This window comes from Brassica napus, chromosome C3 (assembly GCF_020379485.1).
Source record: "Brassica napus cultivar Da-Ae chromosome C3, Da-Ae, whole genome shotgun sequence".
NCBI lineage: Eukaryota > Viridiplantae > Streptophyta > Magnoliopsida > Brassicales > Brassicaceae > Brassica > Brassica napus.
The window spans coordinates 52,923,112-52,944,437 of NC_063446.1; the positions used below are offsets into that span (position 1 = coordinate 52,923,112).

Consider the following 21,326-nt stretch of genomic DNA (forward strand, 5'->3'; position numbering starts at 1 on the left):
ATTGTTGCTTCAGAATGTTGATTCTTGATTTTCAATTTCAACTCTCCTTGATCCAATGAGCTCCGCAAATCAGCAACAACCGGTATGAGAATCCTCACTTTCTTCGTGCGTCTGATCATGCTGGATTGATTCTTATTACCGATCCCTTATCTTATGGATCGGAATATCATTCATGGCGTTGTTCGGTGAGGATGGCATTGAATGTTCGCAATAAGCTGGGGTTTATAGATGGTACCATCCCGAAACCTCCTTCTAATCCTCGTGATTATGGATCTTGGTCACGATGTAACAACATGGTTGCAACTTGGCTTATGAATTCTGTTTCAAAGAAGATTGGACAAAGTTTATTGTTCATGTCGACGGCTGAGTCCACTTGGAAGAATTTTTGGCTCGTTTTAAACATGATGATGCTCCAAGAGTCTATGAGACTCAGCAGCGACTGAGTAAAATTCAATAAGGATTAATGTATATCAGTACATATTATATTGATCTTGTTACTTTGTGGGATGAGTACAATAACTATGTGGAGATTCCGGTTTGCACATGTGGAAGATGCAGTGCAATGTTGCTTTGCTGTGGGAAAAGATGCAATAGAGGAGCCGAGTTACTAAGTTTCTTATGGGTTTGAATGAAGCCTACAAGTCTACACGTCGTCACATTCTTATGTTGCAGCCAATTCCAGATACTGAAGATGTGTTCAACATGGTAGCTCAAGAAGAAAGTCACAAGAACATCAAGCCATCTATGAGGGTTGACATGGCTTTCCAAAACTCTGGTCCTTCTTATCTTTCCTACAATATTCCTCAAGATAATGCAGCCTATGCTGTAGCTTTCCAAAGCAATCACTTTTCTCCAAAGCCTATTTTACTCACTGTGGGAGAACTGGTCATACGGTTCAGAAGTGCTACAAGCTTCACGGTTACCCTCCGGATCATAAGCTACATCAAAGGTCTTCAAATTCTTCTACTCGTGGCCAAGCTCAGAACACTTAAACACCACAGCTTCCATCACAAAATCAGTTTCAACAGTCTCAATCTACTAGACCTCCTGTCAATGCAAATGCAGTCATGACCTCAAGTTCCTCTTCACTTGATATTGGTCAGTTTACTGCAGAACATATTCAAAGTCTGTTAACACAGTTGATTGCTCAAACACGCGTTTCTAATAAGCCTTATGCACCTTCAGCTCCACCAGGCACGATCACTGAATATGGCTTCATGGCTTCTACTTCTATTGCTGGTGAGGTCTCGATTGTATTTCCTTCCACTAACCTACGTTTTGAAAATCATATCCTCACCTTTCAACACCATTGATTGTCTTCCCTTTACTCTATTTTACCCCCTAGTTGCTGGATTGTTGATTCGGGTGCTATAAGTCATGTTTGTTCTGCCTTAGCATTTCTTAGTGAAATTTGTCATGTTTCAGGTGTGACAGTCTCTTTACCTAATGGCACAAGTGTACCTATAACTCACACGGGAACAGTGCATATCTATGATAAGCTAGTTCTTCATAATGTTTTCCATGTTGACTCATTTAAGTTTAACTTGCTCAGTGTTAGTTCTTTGTTGCAAAATCGTGATTTGTCCACTTATGTGTATCATGATTTCTGTTTTATAAAGGACCATATCCAGGACTTGACAGTTAGTAGAGGATTGCTTGTGCATGGTCATTACATTCTGGAGCCTCTTACACATGCTTTACAAAATTGTTTATGTGGATCCTTGGTTGATGGACTTCTATGGCATCAACGCCTAGGACATCCGTCTTTTACCAAGTTACATCATATTCCTGGTATTCCTTCATCGTCTAGAGTTTCTTCTACACCTTCTAGTATATGTCTTTAGCTAAACAACGAAATTTATCATTTGTATCTCATAACATCTTGTCTGAAAAACCGTTGATCTAATACATATTGATATTTGAGACCCTTTTTCAGTTGAATCTATTGATAGTTTTAAATATTTTCTTACAATAGTTGATGACTGCACAAGGGTGACTTGGATTTATATGTTACGAAACAAGAGTGATATTAAAACTGTTTTTCCTAATTTTCTTACTCACATTCACACACAGTATCACACGGTTGTTAAAAAAGTTCGTAGTGACAATGCGCCTGAATTGGCATTTACAGATCTCTTTACTTCATAAGGTATAATTCATCAATTTTCTTGTGCATACATACCTCAGCAAAACTCTGTAGTTGAAAGAAAACATCAGCATTTATTAAATGTTGCACAAACATTTATTGTTTCAGTCTAATGTTCTACTTGTGTACTGGTCTTAGTGTGTTCTTACTGCAGTATTTTTGATTAATCGAACACCATTTTTGTTGTTGAACATGTTTTCTCCCTATGAGGTCTTATTTCAGAAACAACCTGATTTTCCTTTCTTACGTTCCTTTGGATGCTTATGCTTTGTTTCCACATATACTAAAGATCGGACTAAGTTCACTCAACGAGAAAACCCATGTGTGTTTTTTGGCTATGCAGCTGGTTATAAAGGATATAAGGTTTTAGATTTGGATACCAATATCATTAGCATTTCTCTAAATGTGGTTTTTCATGAAACAACATTCTCATTTGTAACTGTTAATTCTTCTTCCACTCCTATTAATGACTTTTTACTTCATCCATCTTACATATGTCTATTCCTGTTGCATTAGATTCTAGTTCTGTATCTGATTCTTTGTTGCATAATCCATTTTCCTCGCATTCTGAATCGTTCACTAGTGCCCAATCACAACAAAAGACTGTTGCACCGGATGCATGACAAGTTTCATTGCCCAATGCTCGAGCAAAACGTCAGGCTAAGGCACCAGGTTGGCTTTCTGAATATCATTGTAATCTTCTCTTTAATCCCTCTCCTCTTACATCACACATTTCAGAAACGTTTTCTTCTGTTATTCATTTTCCTTTATCCTCTGTTATCACCTATTCTAAACTTGACCCAACATACAAATCTTTTGTTCTCTCTTGTACAATTGAGACTGAACCGCATACTTTTAAAGAAGCTGTGAGAGAAAAGGTTTGGAATGATGCTATGGGTGTGGAAATTGTTTCTTTGGAGCACAGTGAGACGTGGATAATTGTTTATTTACCTCTGGGGGAATCATGTTATAGGCTGTAAATGGGTGTTTACTATAAAGTACAACCTTGTTGGCACTATCCTTCGTAACAAGGCCAGATTAGTAGCCAAAGGATACACACTACAAGAGGGCATTGACTACATTGATACTTTTTTCCATGTCACAAAGTTTGTTAGTGTCAAGTTGACTTTGAGTTTGGCATCTTTCTTTGGTTAAAAGTTGACACAGATGGATGTAACTAATGCTTTCTTACAAGGAGATCTCGATGAGGAGATTTATATGAGCTTGCCTCTCGGTTATACGCCTTCTGATGGTGGTCCCCTCCCTCTCAATCCAGTGTGTAAATTGCAGAAGTCTTTAAATGGCTTGAAACAGGTATCAAGACAATGGTATCAATGTTTTTCTGCGGTGGTGTTAGCTGTTGGATTCACTCAATCTCCGGTTGATAACACGTTATTTGTCAGAAAGACATCTTCTTCCTTCACTGCTTTGTTTGTACATGTCGATGATATTCTCATTGCTTCCAACAATGATGCAGAATAAGATGTCCTGAAGAGTGCTTTACATAAAGATTTTGAGATCAAAGACATGGGTACTCCTTGTTTCTTTATGGGATTGGAGATTACTCGATATGCTACTGGGATTTCGCTTTCTTAACGAAAGTATGCCTTGGAAATTCTTACCTCTACTGGTATGCTGGCTTGTAAACCCGTCTCGACTCCCATGGATCATCCAGTTCATCTCAGTAAGGAGACTGGCAAGTTGTTTCCTTGTGCAAAGCCGTACATAGAGTTGATAGGTCGTCTCTTGTATCTTACAATCAAAAGACCGGATATCACGTTTGCAGTGAATTATTTGAGCCAGTTCCTTTCTTGTTCTACGGATGTGCATCTTCAAGCTGCACATAGGAACTTGCGATATCTCAAATCCAATCCATCCAGGTCAAGGGCTCTTTTACGCTGATGATTCTAATATCTGTTTGAATGCATTTGCCGATGCAGACTGGGTGACATGCCTTGATTCCAGACGTTCTATATCTGGTTTTTGGGTGTATCTTGGTACTTCTCTAATCAACTGGAAGTCTAAGAAGCAGAAAACAGTCAGCAAAAATAGTACTGAAGCATAGTACCGAAGCATGGCTCTTGTTACATGTGAACTTTTGTGGCTTCATCAGCTTCTCAAAGACTTGAAGGTCATTGTATGTACCTCTGCTAAGCTGTTCTGCGACAACAAATCTGCCACACATATTGCTAACAACCCCGTGTTCCATGAACACACAAAACACGTGGAGATTGATTGCCATACCGTACGTGATCAGATCAAGAACGGTTTCATGCATCCTTTCATGTTACCTCGAGCAATCAGCATGCTGATATCTTGGCAAAGCCACTTCACCCGGGTCCATTTCATTCCATCCTTCGACGCTTGTCCATTTCAAACCTTTTCTCACCTAGTTCGCCTTCGGTTTGAGGAGGGTGTATTACAATACCTGGTTAAATTAGATTGCTCTTTGGTTAGGTTTCCTTTTGCTTAACCATTGGTTAGTCTTAGTTTAGCTTCCTTTTACTAAACCATATGTATAAATAATCTCATTGTACGTACGCAAGATTGAGAAAGTATTTTTCATTCGTATAACAACTTTCTTAATATCCTCGCCCATAGAATCATGTTTTTTTGTTACTTTCTTTTTTATTAACCTTAGCGCATGGAAAATTAGTTTTTTAGTCAATGAATCTGATCTTAAATCTTCACGTAGTGTGGAACGATTAACACCAAATATTTTAATTAAGATCTGTATAACACATCATGGAACGAATGAAATTATTTGGACAAATTCAAATGATAACTTATTGACCCACTCTGTATAAGGATTTTGAACTGTTCTATGTATATAAGTTGCATTTTATCTATATCTACAGAAATAATATCTTTGAACATTAAAATATTACTAGAAATTGAACTTTTTATTTTATTTTACTGCATATTCTTTTGTCAATTGTTTCTCCACTTTATTTGTTCTTATAACTTCCAAATAAATATTTCGTCTTAGAAAAAAAAGAAATTAATTTACTTCACAATATACATATATACATAAGCGGCTCTTCACATCTGCACTAGGTGCATATGTCCAGAGCTTGTTTTGAAAATAATCTGTTACAATAAAGGAGACCTTTCTCCCTTCTCATGCGTCTACGTCACCACAGAGGGTGGGGTGTTTTCCGCCATGTGTTCTCTATTTTTCCGTGTAACAATTTCACTTATTTCTTTTTATTTGGGTTTTGTTTCTACTTCGACTCTTAATCTTTACTTATTTGTTGGGCTATTTTAGAAAATATTTTCTACTAGGGTTTAACTCTGCTGCGATCACAAACACCCTCCGCTCTTCCGTCACTATCGTCTCGAGTTCTTGAAAGTTGAAATAGACCGTAGATTTTACTCCCAGCCTCCACTACGGTGATTAATTAATTGTTTTTAATGGTGGCATTCAAGAAAACCCATCCAACGCCTTCTAATCCGTCCAGCGTCCCTCCTGTGTAACCAAATTATTGCACTATATATATGAACCCAAACAAGCTTCTCTCTGAATCTCTTTCGGCTTTCATATTTTTTTTTCTCTTTGTAAGCCTCTCTACAGTAACGGTGAATCCTCAACTGCTTCTGTCTGAGCTCCACAGGAATTGAGTTTAATTAGCTGAGAAGAATAGGAATTGAATTTCTTAGATTTGATGGAAAGCTGGCTCCGAAGGCGAGAGAAAAGGTCTTACAAGATTTCAATAAAACCAAACCGAAAATAGTAAGTTGATGAATCATTTCTATTAAAACTTCAAACGCTTTTTATTGGAACAGAGAGCTCAAAAGTTTGTATGCTTCTACAGGTTCTGCTTATGTCTTTGAAAGCTGGAGGAGTTGGTCTGAATCTAACCGCAGCTTCAAGCATCTTCTTAATGGTACTATGTTTCTTCAAGCTTGCAGTTAAATTCTGATCGATTATGAAGAAATGGTGATGGTTATGATATCTTCTTTGTGTTCTTGAAACACTTAGGATTTATGGTAGACTCCGGCTATGAAAAAGGAAGCAATCATGAAATCTATCGCATAGGGCAGAAAAGAATTGTATGCGCAGAAGATTTTTGGTACGCTATTTAGATCATATTTCAAAAAATTCACACGTAGAGTACAATTCACTTATAACCAGTCAAACACTTGAAAACAAAGACTCGATCATGTTTCTTTTTTCGTATGATGCAATGGCGTGAAAACCAAAAATATGTTGATGACGTGATTTTGTCCCAGCTAGAGGATTTAGAGAAAGAAACATTGAAATGGTGCATAGAAATCACATGGAACATCCCTACAACAATTTGTGTGCTTAAAGCAGGAGTGCACTCAGTGATGGGAATGGCAGACTTCAAGTATGTCTTTTCCATATACTGGTTAGTCGTAGTGACAAACTCATTATAAAAGGATTTACAAACTTTTTTACTGCAGGGGCTAGGACGACATGAATGAGACACTCTTATTATATGGAACTGAAGAAGCTACCGAAAAATGTCTTACTGTATGGGCTTGGAGGCGATGCCACACTCTTATTCTATGTTATGGTGTCTTTCTGCTTTTCCATGTGGAGCAGTCCCTGTCACTAAAGAAGAAGAGCTACCACCAGATATTTCCAGTTGTGGTTCTGATGGTGCTGCCAAAAAAACTGCTTGAGCTTTGAGGAATTGTTGTAAGACCTCAGTAATGAGGCTGCAGGTTATTCCACTGGGATGATGTGGCAGTAACAGAATGAGGCTGAGAATGAGCTAGTCATCATTTAACTCCGACAAGTTTGCCGCAGATCTGTGTAAGATGATGAGAAAACACTGAGGGGTCTCCATCCATCATTGGTACAGTAGGAGTCCAAGTACTAGAAACAAAGTTGCGGTCTCAGGATGGATTGTAAAAATACCATTCATTGATGGGGTCCTCAACATGAGCTGAACAGCTTCCATCTCCTGTCTTTGAGTCTTTTGCCTGATGTTTTTTTCTGGTAAACCATGGGAGCTGTAGATACGAACTGGTAGTCTTTGGAAGAGGAATTCAAATTTACAGGAGCAGAACCACTTGAAGAAGAGGTAAACGACATGGAAAAGTTTTGTGGCTGCATAGGAGCAGTCATGATGTGGCCATATAGCTCTCCTTTATGGGTGTGCTACCCTTGAATCTGGATTATCACCTTTATCTTTGGCCTTGGACTTTTGAGATTTTTGACCGTGTATCTGAATATTCGCTTGGCTTGAGACGCTTTTCACACTAACTTGCTGTTAGAGTTACATATGCAAATAGGAAACAACTTGATGATGATCTCTTATAAACAAGATTCATGCAAACTCTATAAAAATTTGATTCGTTTTTTAGTTATTTTTGGTTAATTTACTAATAGTTGTTTTTAAACTTGATTTAGTTTTAATTAAATTTATACAATTTCCAAAAAATACATTTTGTAGATAGTAGCTTGGAACTTTTTGTAAACTTTGTGTATATTGAAACCTAAGCTACATATTTGTAACCCACATCTATCTATATATATAAAGTTGTCTTTTTCCCTTCCTCTGACAAGTGGCAGGAGGCTTTTGCAACACATGTCATCCTTGTATTTTTTATTACATTTTAGGTCTTTCTTTTTTTTAGATTAATCCAATTTGGCCAAGTACTTTCTAATCATGAATTATCTAATCATTTTTGCACTAACTATTAACGTATGAAGTTTGATAATTTATTTTATTGTTCAGTAAAATTCAAGATGAATAAAGAAATAAATAAAATAATAAAAATATATTTTACATATTTAATTTATTCAAAAATAAAAATAACATAATTTTTTGTTATTTTATTATTTTTTACTATTTTCTATTATTTAATTTACAAATTATATATTTGTTTAACTATTAAAAATATAAAATGACCAAACTTATAAGAAGAAATTAGAGTGCAATACATAATCTAAACATAAAACTTTCACAGTTAGAGAGAAAACGCAAAATGAGAAAAACCAACGACGAGGAAAACAACATAAATGACAACTAAACTCTGACCCAACCCAACGAGATGTAGTTTTTAACTTTAGCCAAAACCTAAGGAAAAAGAGGACCAATATTGACCGAAATAACATACAACGCTATAAGAAACAACTGTGCAACGTGGAAGTAATATGTCTGATCTATAACAAATACCATATAATCTCACAAAAAAAGAAGGTGAGGAAAAACAAGAACACGGAGGTGAGTCTTTTCCCAGTGATGGTGAGAAGCACTGCACACCGGAGAGGTAAACGGAATACATAGATGGTGATGGCTCAAGGTCAAAATATGGGGGATAGTGCAAAAAACACCTAAAAGTAATGTGAAAAAAATGTGAAAAATTAAAATACAATTTTGACGCCGTTAATTTTAGAATCAACAAATGTCTAAAGACAAAGGTCTTGAAAGTCAATATGTTTTACATCAGAAACTCACTTCGACACTAACAAGTAGTATTATACATACAACAATACATTATTAAAAAGACAAACACATAATATATTAACTTATTACCTACTACTACATAACATAATAAAACATCAAATAATGCTCTTCACAAATAAATACCAACCACCTAATCACATCATCAGAAAATCATATTCAAGAACGATAAACAATATTCCGCACGAAGCGCGGACACCTCTTAGTAGTTTATAAAACCACCACAAAGAGATCTCTCTCCGTTCCATTGAATTCTATCTTTTATGATTTTTTTGGTAAACAAAAAGATCCTTTAACAAAAACATTTCAAAATTAGTAGAATATATACTATAGTAATCAGTTAAAATACAGTAATCAGTGATCATCGCCATATAATCTGAAATTTGTTGCTTCTCTTCTTGTCTTCATCTCCGACTGTTTTTTTTTTCTTCCAGAGCTTCGATCATATTTTTCAAGGATCCAACGACGTCAATTTTATGGTTCATGGCCATCAAGTTCTCTGCGACATCAGCTGGAGAAATATGTTTATCTTTTGACATATAGTGTATATTTTTGTGAACAAAGGCTAATTATCAAGAATCAGTTAATTTCCGGCAACAATCTTGAACGCTACATAAGTGCAGCACGACATCGTGATGTACACAACATATTCTTACATATATAAATTTTAAAATTACCATATATACATATATTAAATTTGATAATACAAATAGTATTTTGAAAATATATACTATGGATGCATAGATCATATTTTAAAAGAATATGTATAAGTATATAGAAAGTACCAATAAATTTGAAAAACAAATGTTTAAGACCCAAAATAATCCATAATTTATATTCTAAGATACTTCATTTTACTTATTATCACAGTAAAAGTAGAACAAACATTGAATATGTTTATATATACATGAAAAGTTTCTTAAAGGTATGACAAACATTTCTAATAAGAATAGAAAATATAAATAGCAAAAGTTAACATTGTTTTCAACTAAGAGTAAATTAAACACTTTTTCAAGTGCTCATCAAGTTTTAAAATGTTTTTATGTTACTCACTAACTTTCTAACCCACCCATACTACACATATATTTATAATAACACATTAGAAATGAGATGGACATTATAAAACCACTAGAAAAGAAAAGAAGAAGAGTACAAGTTAAATAAAATGGAAACAAACAAATTCGAAAACATTACAATATTTCATATTATTACATGTATAATAAAATAAACCGGATACAATATTTGTTGTTTTAACTACTGTGTGAAAATCAATGGTCACACATACGATGAAGAAGTGCTTTCATCAAATAAATAAAAACAACAGAATATATGCAAATAAAACTAAATAACACATTTATAATAGTAAATAAAAAAAACTTAAAAATATATGAAAAATTAAACTAAATAAATATAATTTTGCCGCGCTCGGTCCAACCATTAGTTTAGTTATAATTAAAGGTCTTTTTATCATAGATCTAGGGTCTTATTTAGGGCTTATTTGTGAACTAGCCATATTTGGAGAAGAAATTAAGTAAATGTCACTGATTTTGACGTAATGTAAAAATTAACATTTAGTACCTCTTTGATCCGGTTATATCCTTAGTAGTAGTGAGTAGTAGGTTATATATGGGTAGAGTGAATGACGTCAATGCATTTTGTTATGGACATAAGTGAATGTGTACTATTTAATAGCACATCACATAAAAAGCCAACGTAACAACATTATTTACCACACATAATTAGTCACTATAAATAGTAAAATGAATAGATAACATAGAAAATAAAAAATGTATTCTATATCACTGAATTATATAAAACTCTTACTCCACTCACAACCAAAAAATACTAAACCCAACTCTAACTTTTAAATACTAAATCCTAAACCCAAATCCAAATATAAAACTATAATATATAATGTTTAACACCACCCACAACCCCTTAATACTAAACCCCACCCCAAGTTTTAAATACTAAACCCACCCGAAATTTTCTATTCCATTTCGCCAAAATGGTAGTATTATAACCATAAACATAGCCCCTAAATAATAAACATTATCCCAGCTCCAACCCAACTGCAACCCCTACATACTAAACCCTAAACTTGAATCCCTAAATCCAAACCAAAATGTTAAATATAATATATAGTTAGAATATTTTAAATACAATTAAAATATGAGAATAGTATATAGTATTATAACCATAAGAATAATCCCTAAATAATAAACATTATTCCAATCCCTAAATACTTAACCCTAAACTCCAATCCCTAAACCCAAACCCAAATGTAAAATATGATTTATAGTTATAATATTTCAAATAAAATTAAAATATTCTCAATCCAAATATTCAAACCAAACCAATTTATATGTTAATTTTAAGTACTTTGACATATGCTATTCAAATTTATATGTAATATATTGTTTTGTTTATAGATTTTGAAAAATTTAAAGTATATAATGAATTTTAAAATTTTTAAAATAATTTAAATGGGTTATCCGAACCCGAACCGAACCCGAACCGAAATTTAGAAATACCCGAATGGGGCTGAAATCTTTGAACCCGAAAACCCGAAAACCCAAAACCCGAATAGATCCGAATCAAACCCGAATGGGTGTCCGAACGCCAACCCCTACCTTAGCACAAGAAAAAGTAGTTTTAAGCTAATGAATCTATTATTTATTTATTTTGTCAACGGGAGACTTCATTAAACTACGCTCAATGGGCATTGTTACATAATGACATCAGGGTTTACAAAAATTAAAAACCCAAACAGAGAATGAAATTAGCTAATGAATCTATTATTAAATCTTCATATAGTGGTGTAACGATTTACACCAATTTTTTTAATTGAGATTTGTGGAACACATCATAGAATAAATGAATTTTTTGGACAAAATTCAAATGATAAATTATTGTGTCAATCTGTGTAAAGATTTTCTATTGTTCTATGTATTTTGGTTGCATTTTATCCATCTACAATAATATCTATATATATCTTTGAACATTAATATATAACTGAAAATTTAATCTTTTACTTTATTTTATTTGTATACTAGGTAATTCTCCCATGTTCATGCGCGGAAACAAATATTTACAAAATAATAAAATCATAGTAATTGTTAAATATTCACTTTCTTTGTTTATGATTTAAGTAATTTTATAAGTTATATTTTTGATAAATAAATGAAATAATATTAAGTACCATTATATTTTTATGCGTAGATAAAAAAATACTACATGTTTGCTTATAAGTTTTAAGTGATTTTAATTTATATTATAAAAAATAATGTTCTATTAGGCTCCATTATGTTTTATCTTAATTATCTATGTGATTTCATGTACAATAATTTGGATCGGTTCATGTATGTTATGTTGAGCTCTATATATTTTTTCAAATTAGACAACAATTTTAAGTTTTTTTTCTTTTTAACAACAAGACATTCACAGACTCATATTGACTCTGTAAACCAAATCGGCAACTCCGCATCCATATGAACGACGAAAGACGGTTGTTTCCTAGCACTACGTGCCAAGCTATCCGCCCTTAGGTTCTCCGTTCGGGGTACATGGATGATGTCTGAGTTGAGGAAGCTTCTTCGTAAAAGCTTGATATCTTCCAGGTAGCTTTCAAATGCTGGCCATTCTTCTGGTTCCGAAACCATCTTCACCAATTGGGAACAATCCGTTGCAAACGTAACCTGAAACTGTCGTAAGTTCTTCATACATTCCATTGCCCAAATCAACGCCTCCACCTCCGAGTGAAGAGGTGATAGACACGCCCTTACATTCCTTGCTCCTAATAAACCATCAAAACCAGGCATGGTACTATACCATCCTTGTCCCGAAAATAGTTCCTTCTCTTTCCACGAACCATCTATGAAACACCATCGTCCTGTAGTTTCTAATGTATGTCTGGTCTGTACTTGCCTCTCCCTTCTTTGATCAGTGATTACCTGTGCTTCAGCCCAAAGTGTCGATTCCAGTTCTGCTAATCTAAGTGTTTCCCTTGGATCAATATCCAGATTACTAAACACTTTATTATTCTGACTTTTCCATATATACCATAATATCCATGCGAATTGGTGGTCATCCATCTTTGGAGTAACTCTCCAAAAGAGATGATCCATGTTACCAAAAAACGAACAAGTAGGAAAATAGTTCGGATTCGATGGTATCTTAGATAATGCCCACACTTGACGTGCTGGAGGGCATTCAAAAAACACATGATTTATTGATTCCTACGGGTCTCCACATCGAGCACAACAAATAGCTCCTTGTACTCATCTCCCCCAAAGATTCTTCATTACCACTATACAACCTGAAAGGAGTTGCCATAGAAAATGCTTTAACTTCGACGGGCACCGCAAATCCCAACAGAAAGCTTTTAACGTATCCACTGTGGGTCCATAAAAATCTGGTGGTTTTTCCTTATCAGGATAGACCCGTTCCACTTGATACCCTGATTTGACTGAATATTTCCCATTATTAGTGAAATGCCATTCATACCTATCTTCCATCTGATGTCTACTTAATGGAATACTTTCAATAATTTGTGCATCATGAGGATCCACCAAAGCCCTAATTGCCTCAAGATTCCAAGTTCGGGATTCCAAATTAATGAGGGAATCCACTGTGAGATCCGGGTAACTGTTGTGAATATTTTTGTTTGCTGGTCTCGGGCGAGTGGCTGGGATCCAAGGATCATTCCATACCGAGATAGATGAACCTGTTCCCACCCTTTTAATTAGTCCTTTACAAACCAGAGATCTAGCAGAGATCATACTTCTCCAGCCATATGACGGGGAGTAAGATCGGATCAGTTCAAGGGGTGAAGCATTCCTATAGTACCGTCCTTTAAAGACTCTCGAGAAAAAAGTGTTTGGCTTCTCAATCAGCCTCCACAGTTGCTTTCCAAGCATCGCCGTGTTAAAATCTATAGGATCCTTAAAACCTAAACCACCATTATCTTTAGGGAGACATAACTTATCTCATGATTTCCAATGCATGCCTTTTGTGCTCCCTCCTGGACTCCACCAAAATTGAGCTACTGCACTCGTTAATTTTTGAACTGTAGCTTTTGGTAATCGATAAACAAACATGACATGATTTGGCAGAGCCGTAACCACCGACTTAATGATCACCTCCTTCCCACCTTTAGTAAAAAATCTAAAAGTCCATCCATTTACCCTATTGTTCAAGCGTTCTTGAACAAATCCAAACACTTGGACCTTAGATCCCCCAAGGCTTTCGGGTAACCCTAGATAAGATCCCATTCCTCCTAAATTCTGAATACCCAGAATATCTCTCAACTCTTGCCGACTGGACTCTTCAATCCTGTGTCCAAATTGAATTGAGGATTTCTGAAAATTAATTTGTTGCCCTGAAACAGCATCGTACTCTTTTAAAATCCTGAGAATAGTTTGACATTCTTTTCTATTTGCCTTACAAAGGAAAAGGCTATCGTCGGCAAATAACAAATGAGAGATTGCCGGACAAACTCTCGTTACCTTCATACCGGTTAATTGTTTCACCCTCTCCGCCTTTTTAATATACACAATTAAAGCCTATGTACACATAATAAATAAATAAGGAGACAATGGATCCCCTTGACGTATACCTCGCTGGGAAATTATAAGGCCTAGCGGCTGGCCGTTTAGGAGGACCCTATATTGAACCGAAGAAATACATTCCACCATTAGAGGATCCAGCGAGGATCAAAACCCATTTTGTTAAGAAGGGCCTCAATAAAACTCCACTCTATCCTATCATACGCCTTGCTCATTTCCGTTTTAATGGCCATAAACTTATTTTGACATGACTTATTTGTTCTCAGACTATGAAACATTTCTTTCGCTATAAGAATATTATCTGATATTAACCTTCCTGGCACAAAAGCCGATTGTGTCTCCGAAATTAATCGGGGAAGACAAATTTTCAGTCTTTGACACAGAACCTTCGATATAATCTTGTAACCCACATTGCATAGACTTATCGGCTGTAGTTCCATCATCCTTGTAACCCACATTTTAAGTTTATGATTATTATTTTCTTAGTTTCATTTAGTTCGGTAAATATATTTTATAAATCTTATAAAACTTGATATATGTTGTTTTGAAAAAAAACATGAAACAAAAATATAATGTTTAAGTTACATTAATAAACATAAACTATAATATATTGAAAATTCATGTATATATAATAATTTATAAAATAAAAAATCCTGTTAATTGGTTAATAACTTGTTTAGAATTATGAAAATATTTTATAATTTATATGTATGAAAATAAAGTAAAATATTATTTAATAACTTTTTTATGTTTCTGAATTTGATGATCAGTTTATGTTCTATAAAAAATATTTTCTTGTTAATTATTTGATCAAAAATATAATAAAAAGTATTTTAAATATATCTAAATTAATTTATTTTGTAAAGTTTTCTGAAAATTATGTTTTATATATATAAACCGATATATTTTGAAAGTTTATAGATATTTTCTTTTATCGTTTAGGGAAAATATAATGAAAATAATATAAAATTCATTTTATATATACAAAATCTATATAGTTATAAATAGTTTCTTTTTATTATTTTATGTTTTTCTAAAAAGGAAATTTAAATTTAAAAATAATGATAAGTTTATCAATGAAAAAAGAAATAAAATTATTCTCAGTAATAAGAATTACTTATAATTTTTAATTCATTAAAAATATTCGTATAATTGATTTTTTGAGAATTAACGTGAGCGGCATCTAAAAACTGATTTTAAAAATAATATTATAAGCTGATTTTCTTCTATTCTATTTGTCCTTATGATTTACAGACAAATATTCCGTCTCAGAAAAAAAACTAAATAAAAATACGCAATTAAGTTACTTCACGATATACATATATCCACGAGAATTTTAATTTACCCTGCAAAAATAAACCCAACCCGATAATCGCCTTCATGAATATTGTCAGACGTTGCTAAAAAAAAAAAGAATTATCGGTATTTTAAAATAACATTTCAAAATGTACAAAAATCCCAATAAAAAGTTGACTTTGTTGTCGCAAACCACCACCAGTAAACACCTTAAACACACAAATTCGTAACACTTTAAAAATAAATATATTAAAAAATATATGGACTGTGTATTTTAACATATTTTGCATATTTAAAACAATTATCCGATGACCAACAACGGCTTTTTCATTAGACATATTAATTGCGACGAATGTTTTACGTTTCAAATCATTTTCTTGAAATTCCATATTTCTCTTCTTTCTTAGCCATTAATAAAAATACAGCAAGAGAAAATTGAATGTGTTGACAATTTTTTTTTATTATTCTCCCATATTCTTACTCCTAAAGAAATAAATAAAAATATACTCATGAGTCATATCTTTTGCTGAGTTCATAAAGAATCAAACCTCTCCTGTTACCAGTCTGTTCTTCGCTGGAAACTACTCTCTTTTCTCGAGTACAATTTTTCATATTATTTTATTAAAAAAAAGCTCAAAAATCTGAGTTTTCGGTTTCTTGATCTATTGATTAAGCTCTCTGATCCCGAACTCTAGCCCTTTGATGGGACCGTTATCTCACCTCAATCCCTTGTCTTAAAAAGGTAGTTTCTATCGTGTTCTGTCTTAATTTATGCTTTGGATCTTAGAAAGTTGCCATTTTTTGCTGTGTTTCTAGTTCGTATGCAAATCTATCTGATTGAATATTTCACCCGATCTGGTACAGTTTCTTTGTTGGGTCAAAGATGGGTGTTGAAAAGTTCGGAACTTTCATCTTCGTTTCAACGATTACGTGCTTGATTTGCATCTGCCATGGATTCACACCTCAAGATAATTACTTGATCAACTGCGGCTCAACGGCCAATTCGACACTCATGGATCGAGTCTTCATGTCCGATAAGCTCGCCTCCAACTTACTCACCTCTTCTACCAAACCAGAGATCCTCGCGAGTCAAAGTAACAGCTCCGACGTTTACCAGACGGCGAGAGTCTTCACCGGAGTCGCTACCTACAAATTCTCCGTCGCTCGTGGCCGCCACTGGGTCCGTCTCCATTTCAATCCATTCAATTACCAAAACTACCAAATGGGTTCCGCCAAGTTCGCGGTTTCAACGCAGACTCATGTGCTCTTGAGCGATTACACAGTCAACGGCTCCAAAGTTGTAAAAGAGTACTCTTTGAATGTAGACACGGATGATCTCGTCCTCACGTTTACTCCCTCTGCTAGTTCGTTTGCGTTTGTGAACGCTGTTGAGGTTATATCCGTTCCCGACGCACTGATCCCTTCTTCTCCCGCTCCGAGGCTCGTAGGCGGCTCAGGGATGTTTCAACAGAGCTTGTCAACACAGGCTTTCGAGACAATTCACAGATTGAACATGGGGGGTTCGCTCGTTACGCCTAACAACGACACTCTGACAAGAACTTGGCAGCCTGATTCGGATTTTCTGCTTTCGAAGAATCTAGCCAACACGGTGTCTAAGATTTTGTCGGTTAAATTTGTTCCAGGCTTTGCAACAGAGGACACTGCGCCGAGCACCGTGTATGGTACTTGCACTGAGATGAATAGCTCAGGCGACCCAACTAGCAATTTCAATGTCACGTGGGAGTTCGACGTGGACCCTGGCTTTCAGTACTATTTGCGCTTCCACTTCTGCGATATCGTGAGCGTAGCTCTCAACCAGCTCTATTTCAATGTTTATGTCGACTCAATGCTCGCTGTTATGGACGTTGATCTCAGCACTTACGTGAACACACTGGCTGGTGCATACAACATGGACTTCGTCACCCCCTCGCCGAAAGGTACTAATAAAATCCGCGTTAGCATCGGTCCATCGAATGTCCACACCGATTATCCCGACGGTATTGTGAACGGGTTGGAGATCATGAAGATGAATAACTCTCGAGGCCAGCTCAGCACCGGGACATTTGTTCCAGGTAGTAGTAGTTCGGGTACTAAGCAGAAGAGTGTGGGATTGATTGTCGGTGCAACCATTGGTCCGTTGCTCGCGTTAGTCCTCTTGGGAGGTTGTTTTGTGTTGTGTAAGAAGAGGAAGCGCGGCCAAGACGGTCATTCCAAGACATGGATGCCGTTTTCGATAAACGGAATGTCGGTGGGAAGCAAAGTGTCGTATGGAACTACGCTTACAAGTATAACAACCAATGCCAATTACCGTATCCCCTTTGCGACGGTTAAAGACGCTACAAACAACTTCGACGAGAGTCGCAATATCGGTGTTGGAGGTTTTGGTAAAGTCTACAAAGGAGAGCTTAACGACGGCACGAAAGTAGCTGTGAAAAGAGGAAACCCGAAATCTCAGCAAGGGCTTGCGGAGTTCAGGACAGAGATCGAGATGTTGTCGCAGTTCCGTCACCGCCATTTGGTTTCTCTGATTGGTTACTGTGATGAGAACAACGAGATGATATTGGTTTATGAGTATATGGAGAATGGAACCGTAAAGAGTCATCTCTACGGCTCGGGTCTTCCTAGCTTGACGTGGAAACAACGGCTTGAGATCTGCATTGGTGCGGCTAGAGGATTGCATTACCTTCACACTGGTGACTCGAAACCTGTCATTCACAGAGACGTGAAATCCGCAAACATATTGCTTGACGAGAACTTCATGGCCAAAGTTGCGGATTTTGGACTGTCTAAGACCGGACCTGAGCTTGATCAGACTCATGTGAGTACTGCTGTGAAAGGTAGTTTCGGGTATCTCGACCCCGAGTACTTCAGAAGGCAACAGCTCACTGAGAAATCAGATGTCTACTCCTTTGGTGTGGTTCTCTTCGAGGTTCTTTGTGCTAGACCTGTTATAGACCCGACGCTTCCGAGAGAGATGGTGAATCTTGCAGAATGGGCGATGAAATGGCAGAAGAAAGGGCAGTTAGATCAGATCATCGACCAGTCGCTTCGCGGAAACATCAGACCAGATTCGTTGAGGAAGTTTGCAGAGACTGGTGAGAAATGTTTGGCTGACTATGGAGTCGATAGGCCGTCTATGGGAGATGTGTTGTGGAATCTTGAATACGCTCTGCAGCTACAAGAAGCTGTCATAGACGGTGAACCGGAAGATAACAGCACGAATATGATTGGAGAGTTACCTCCGCAGATCAACAACTTCAGTCAAGGGGACACGAGTGTTAACGTTCCGGGAACCACGGGACTATTTGAGGAATCGAGCATTGATGATCTCTCTGGTGTTTCCATGAGTAAAGTGTTCTCTCAGCTTGTGAAATCCGAAGGAAGATGATGAGAGGGTGGGAACAGTGATAGTGCCCCGCGAAAAGTTCTGATATTGTAACAGGAAAGGAAGCAAAACATGTAATGAGGAAAGAAAGCATCAGGTCTTTTGTCTGCTCGAGCTGTTTCTTATGTGTATTTTTCATCGGTAATGATACAAATAGTTTGAAAAAGTTTCCTATTTTATCCTCTCTTCCCTCATGAGTTTGTATGCTATTCTGAAGTTGTCTGATATTTGTTTGTTCTTTGTTTCTAAGTATATGTTTTAACACTCTTATTGCTTCAATTGTACTCTTCAAGTTTAGAGAAGTTTTATTACTTTTACATGTTCTCGTTTGGGTTTAGTTTTTGTTTTAGTTCTCTTCTTAAATCATTTTGAGGTTTCATCTTCCAGCAGTATTGTTCCGGTTACACTGAATCATTTCTTTCTTCACCACGGCCATGTCTTGAACCACTATTTCTTTCTCCAGTTCATACATAAACAAACTCTATTCAACCATTTATTCTTGAACCACTGTTTCAAACATACACTGCTAAATAAGAGCCATCAATTACAAACTTGCGTTGACAAAAAAAAAATTACAAACTTGCAAAATTTATTTTGTTTTATTAATTCTCAAAAATCTCAAACCATGACTTTACTTCACGGATCTTTGTTAACTTTAGTAGAGGAAGTACAAGAAAAGCACTTCCATACGAGACTCAAAACAAATGCCCTACACGGCGTTGCTTTGCTCTTTTTCCTTCTACCTCTCTTCGTTGTCTCTGCAGACTTCTTTTTCTCTCCTCTGTTCAACTGGTCACCGGTCTTACCGCCCCCTCGACCACCTTCTTCTTCATTTTCTTTTCTAGTGAAAGTGTAGCTTCTGAGGTACATTTGCCTACAAGTTATGTTGTTCATCACCAGTGTACGATGCTGGCTATTGCCGTGGCTTATTGACTTGACAAACTCCACCTCTGCCATCGGCCACTTGTGGAGGTTGGTGTAAATCGTCACCTTCTGGAGGGAGTGGACGTCGCTTTCGATGTTTACACAATTATCTATGCATTTGGAGGCCATTAAAGCTTTTTGGTGGGTACTTCAAACTTCTAGTGTGAACAGTTATCCTTCTTTTGTGAACATTGGGTTTAGGTTTAGGCCCTGTTAGGGATGGCGCTAGGCGCTAGTCGGGCGGTCGGGTTGGACCTAGCGCCTAAAGAGAAAATCGGGGATTAATCGGAAATTATGCGGGGCGGAATTTTTAGATGGTTTACTATGTTATAAAACATGTTAATCTTTAATTGTGTATAACATTAATACATTTTCATGTTTAAGATTGTATAAAACACACAAATAGAATATATAAACTTAATATAGTGTAATTTTCATCAAAATTATGAATATAAATGATATTTATAAAATTTTAGATCAAATAAATAAATAAAAATATTATTAAAAAAAAAAAAAAAAATAAATAAATAAATAAATAAATAAAAAAAATAGATTAGGCGGCCGCCTAGGCGGCTAGGCGGCTAGGCGGTCATTTAGGCGGTCTAGGCGGAAAAAAATCGGATATCCAATTTTTTAAACCGATTTGGTATAAATCGGGGCGGAAAAATGACGCATAACGGCTAGGCGGCCGAGTTTTAGAACAGGGGGTTTAGGATGTTTGATATATATAGCTTTATCATTATGTTTAGGGCAAATCTCCAAAATAGCATATTTCTAAGTTTATATCACAAAAATAGCACTCAAAAACTAAAATGACTAAAATATCATTTTATCTTTTGAAAATTTTAATTTTTTTATTTTTCAAAATTTGAAATCTTATCCCCAAAACCTCATTTCTCAACTCTAAACCCTAAACCCTAAACCCTAAACCCTAAACTCTAAACCCTAAACCGTAAACTCTAAACCCTAAACCCTAAACCCTAAACTATAAACCCTAAATTCTAAACTATAAACCCTAAACCCTAAACCCTAAACCCTAAACTCTAAACCCTAAACACTAAACCCTAAACCCTAAACCCTAAACCCCACCCTTTAACTCTAAACCCTAAGTTTGTGACTTTTGATAAAACATTAAGTGCTATTTTTGTGACTTTTGACTCTGAGTGATAGTTTGGGAACAAAAACTTGATTTAGTGCTATTTTTGTCTTGTTTACTTATGTTTATTTATTTATTTTATTTTAAAAATAACCAAGTCAGGGGAAAAATTGAGAGGTTTTCTCAACTTAATGTGTATACTTTGTCAACTCTATTTTCTGAAGTTTATTTATTAAGAAAAAGCTCTCCTCCTATCCCTCTTGCGCGCATTACGAAATCCGTTCACCCTTCTAAATAGTTTTATATTGAGTTAGATCACTTCTCAGCGTAATTCTGTTGTATTTATTTTCTAAGTTAATCACGTTGTGAAACCTTATCTCTCACAATGTAGTGTATTATCACCTAGTTAAATACCTTATAGAACGTAAAAAATTCAAAGTTTTTATAGGTACCCTATAATCCCAAAAGACAG

At 35.6% G+C, this 21,326-nt stretch overlaps 2 protein-coding genes across 2 annotated transcripts; one reads left to right on the forward strand and one right to left on the reverse strand.

The window, feature by feature from the left end:
- The first annotated feature begins 15,824 nt into the window (after positions 1-15,824).
- Positions 15,825-19,151, forward strand: LOC106407757 (receptor-like protein kinase HERK 1). Its single transcript, XM_013848648.3, has 2 exons — positions 15,825-16,191; positions 16,314-19,151. Exon 2 carries the CDS (start codon positions 16,333-16,335, stop codon positions 18,835-18,837), a length of 2,505 nt encoding a protein of 834 aa, XP_013704102.1. The 5' UTR covers positions 15,825-16,191; positions 16,314-16,332; the 3' UTR covers positions 18,838-19,151.
- A 59-nt stretch (positions 19,152-19,210) lies between these two features.
- LOC106356449 lies at positions 19,211-19,887 on the reverse strand. Its single transcript, XM_013796211.1, has 2 exons — positions 19,525-19,887; positions 19,211-19,315 (listed from the first exon to the last, which is right to left on the reverse strand). The coding sequence occupies exons 1-2, from the start codon at positions 19,885-19,887 to the stop codon at positions 19,211-19,213; spliced, it is 468 nt and encodes a 155-aa protein (XP_013651665.1).
- Between the last annotated feature and the right edge of the window lie 1,439 nt (positions 19,888-21,326).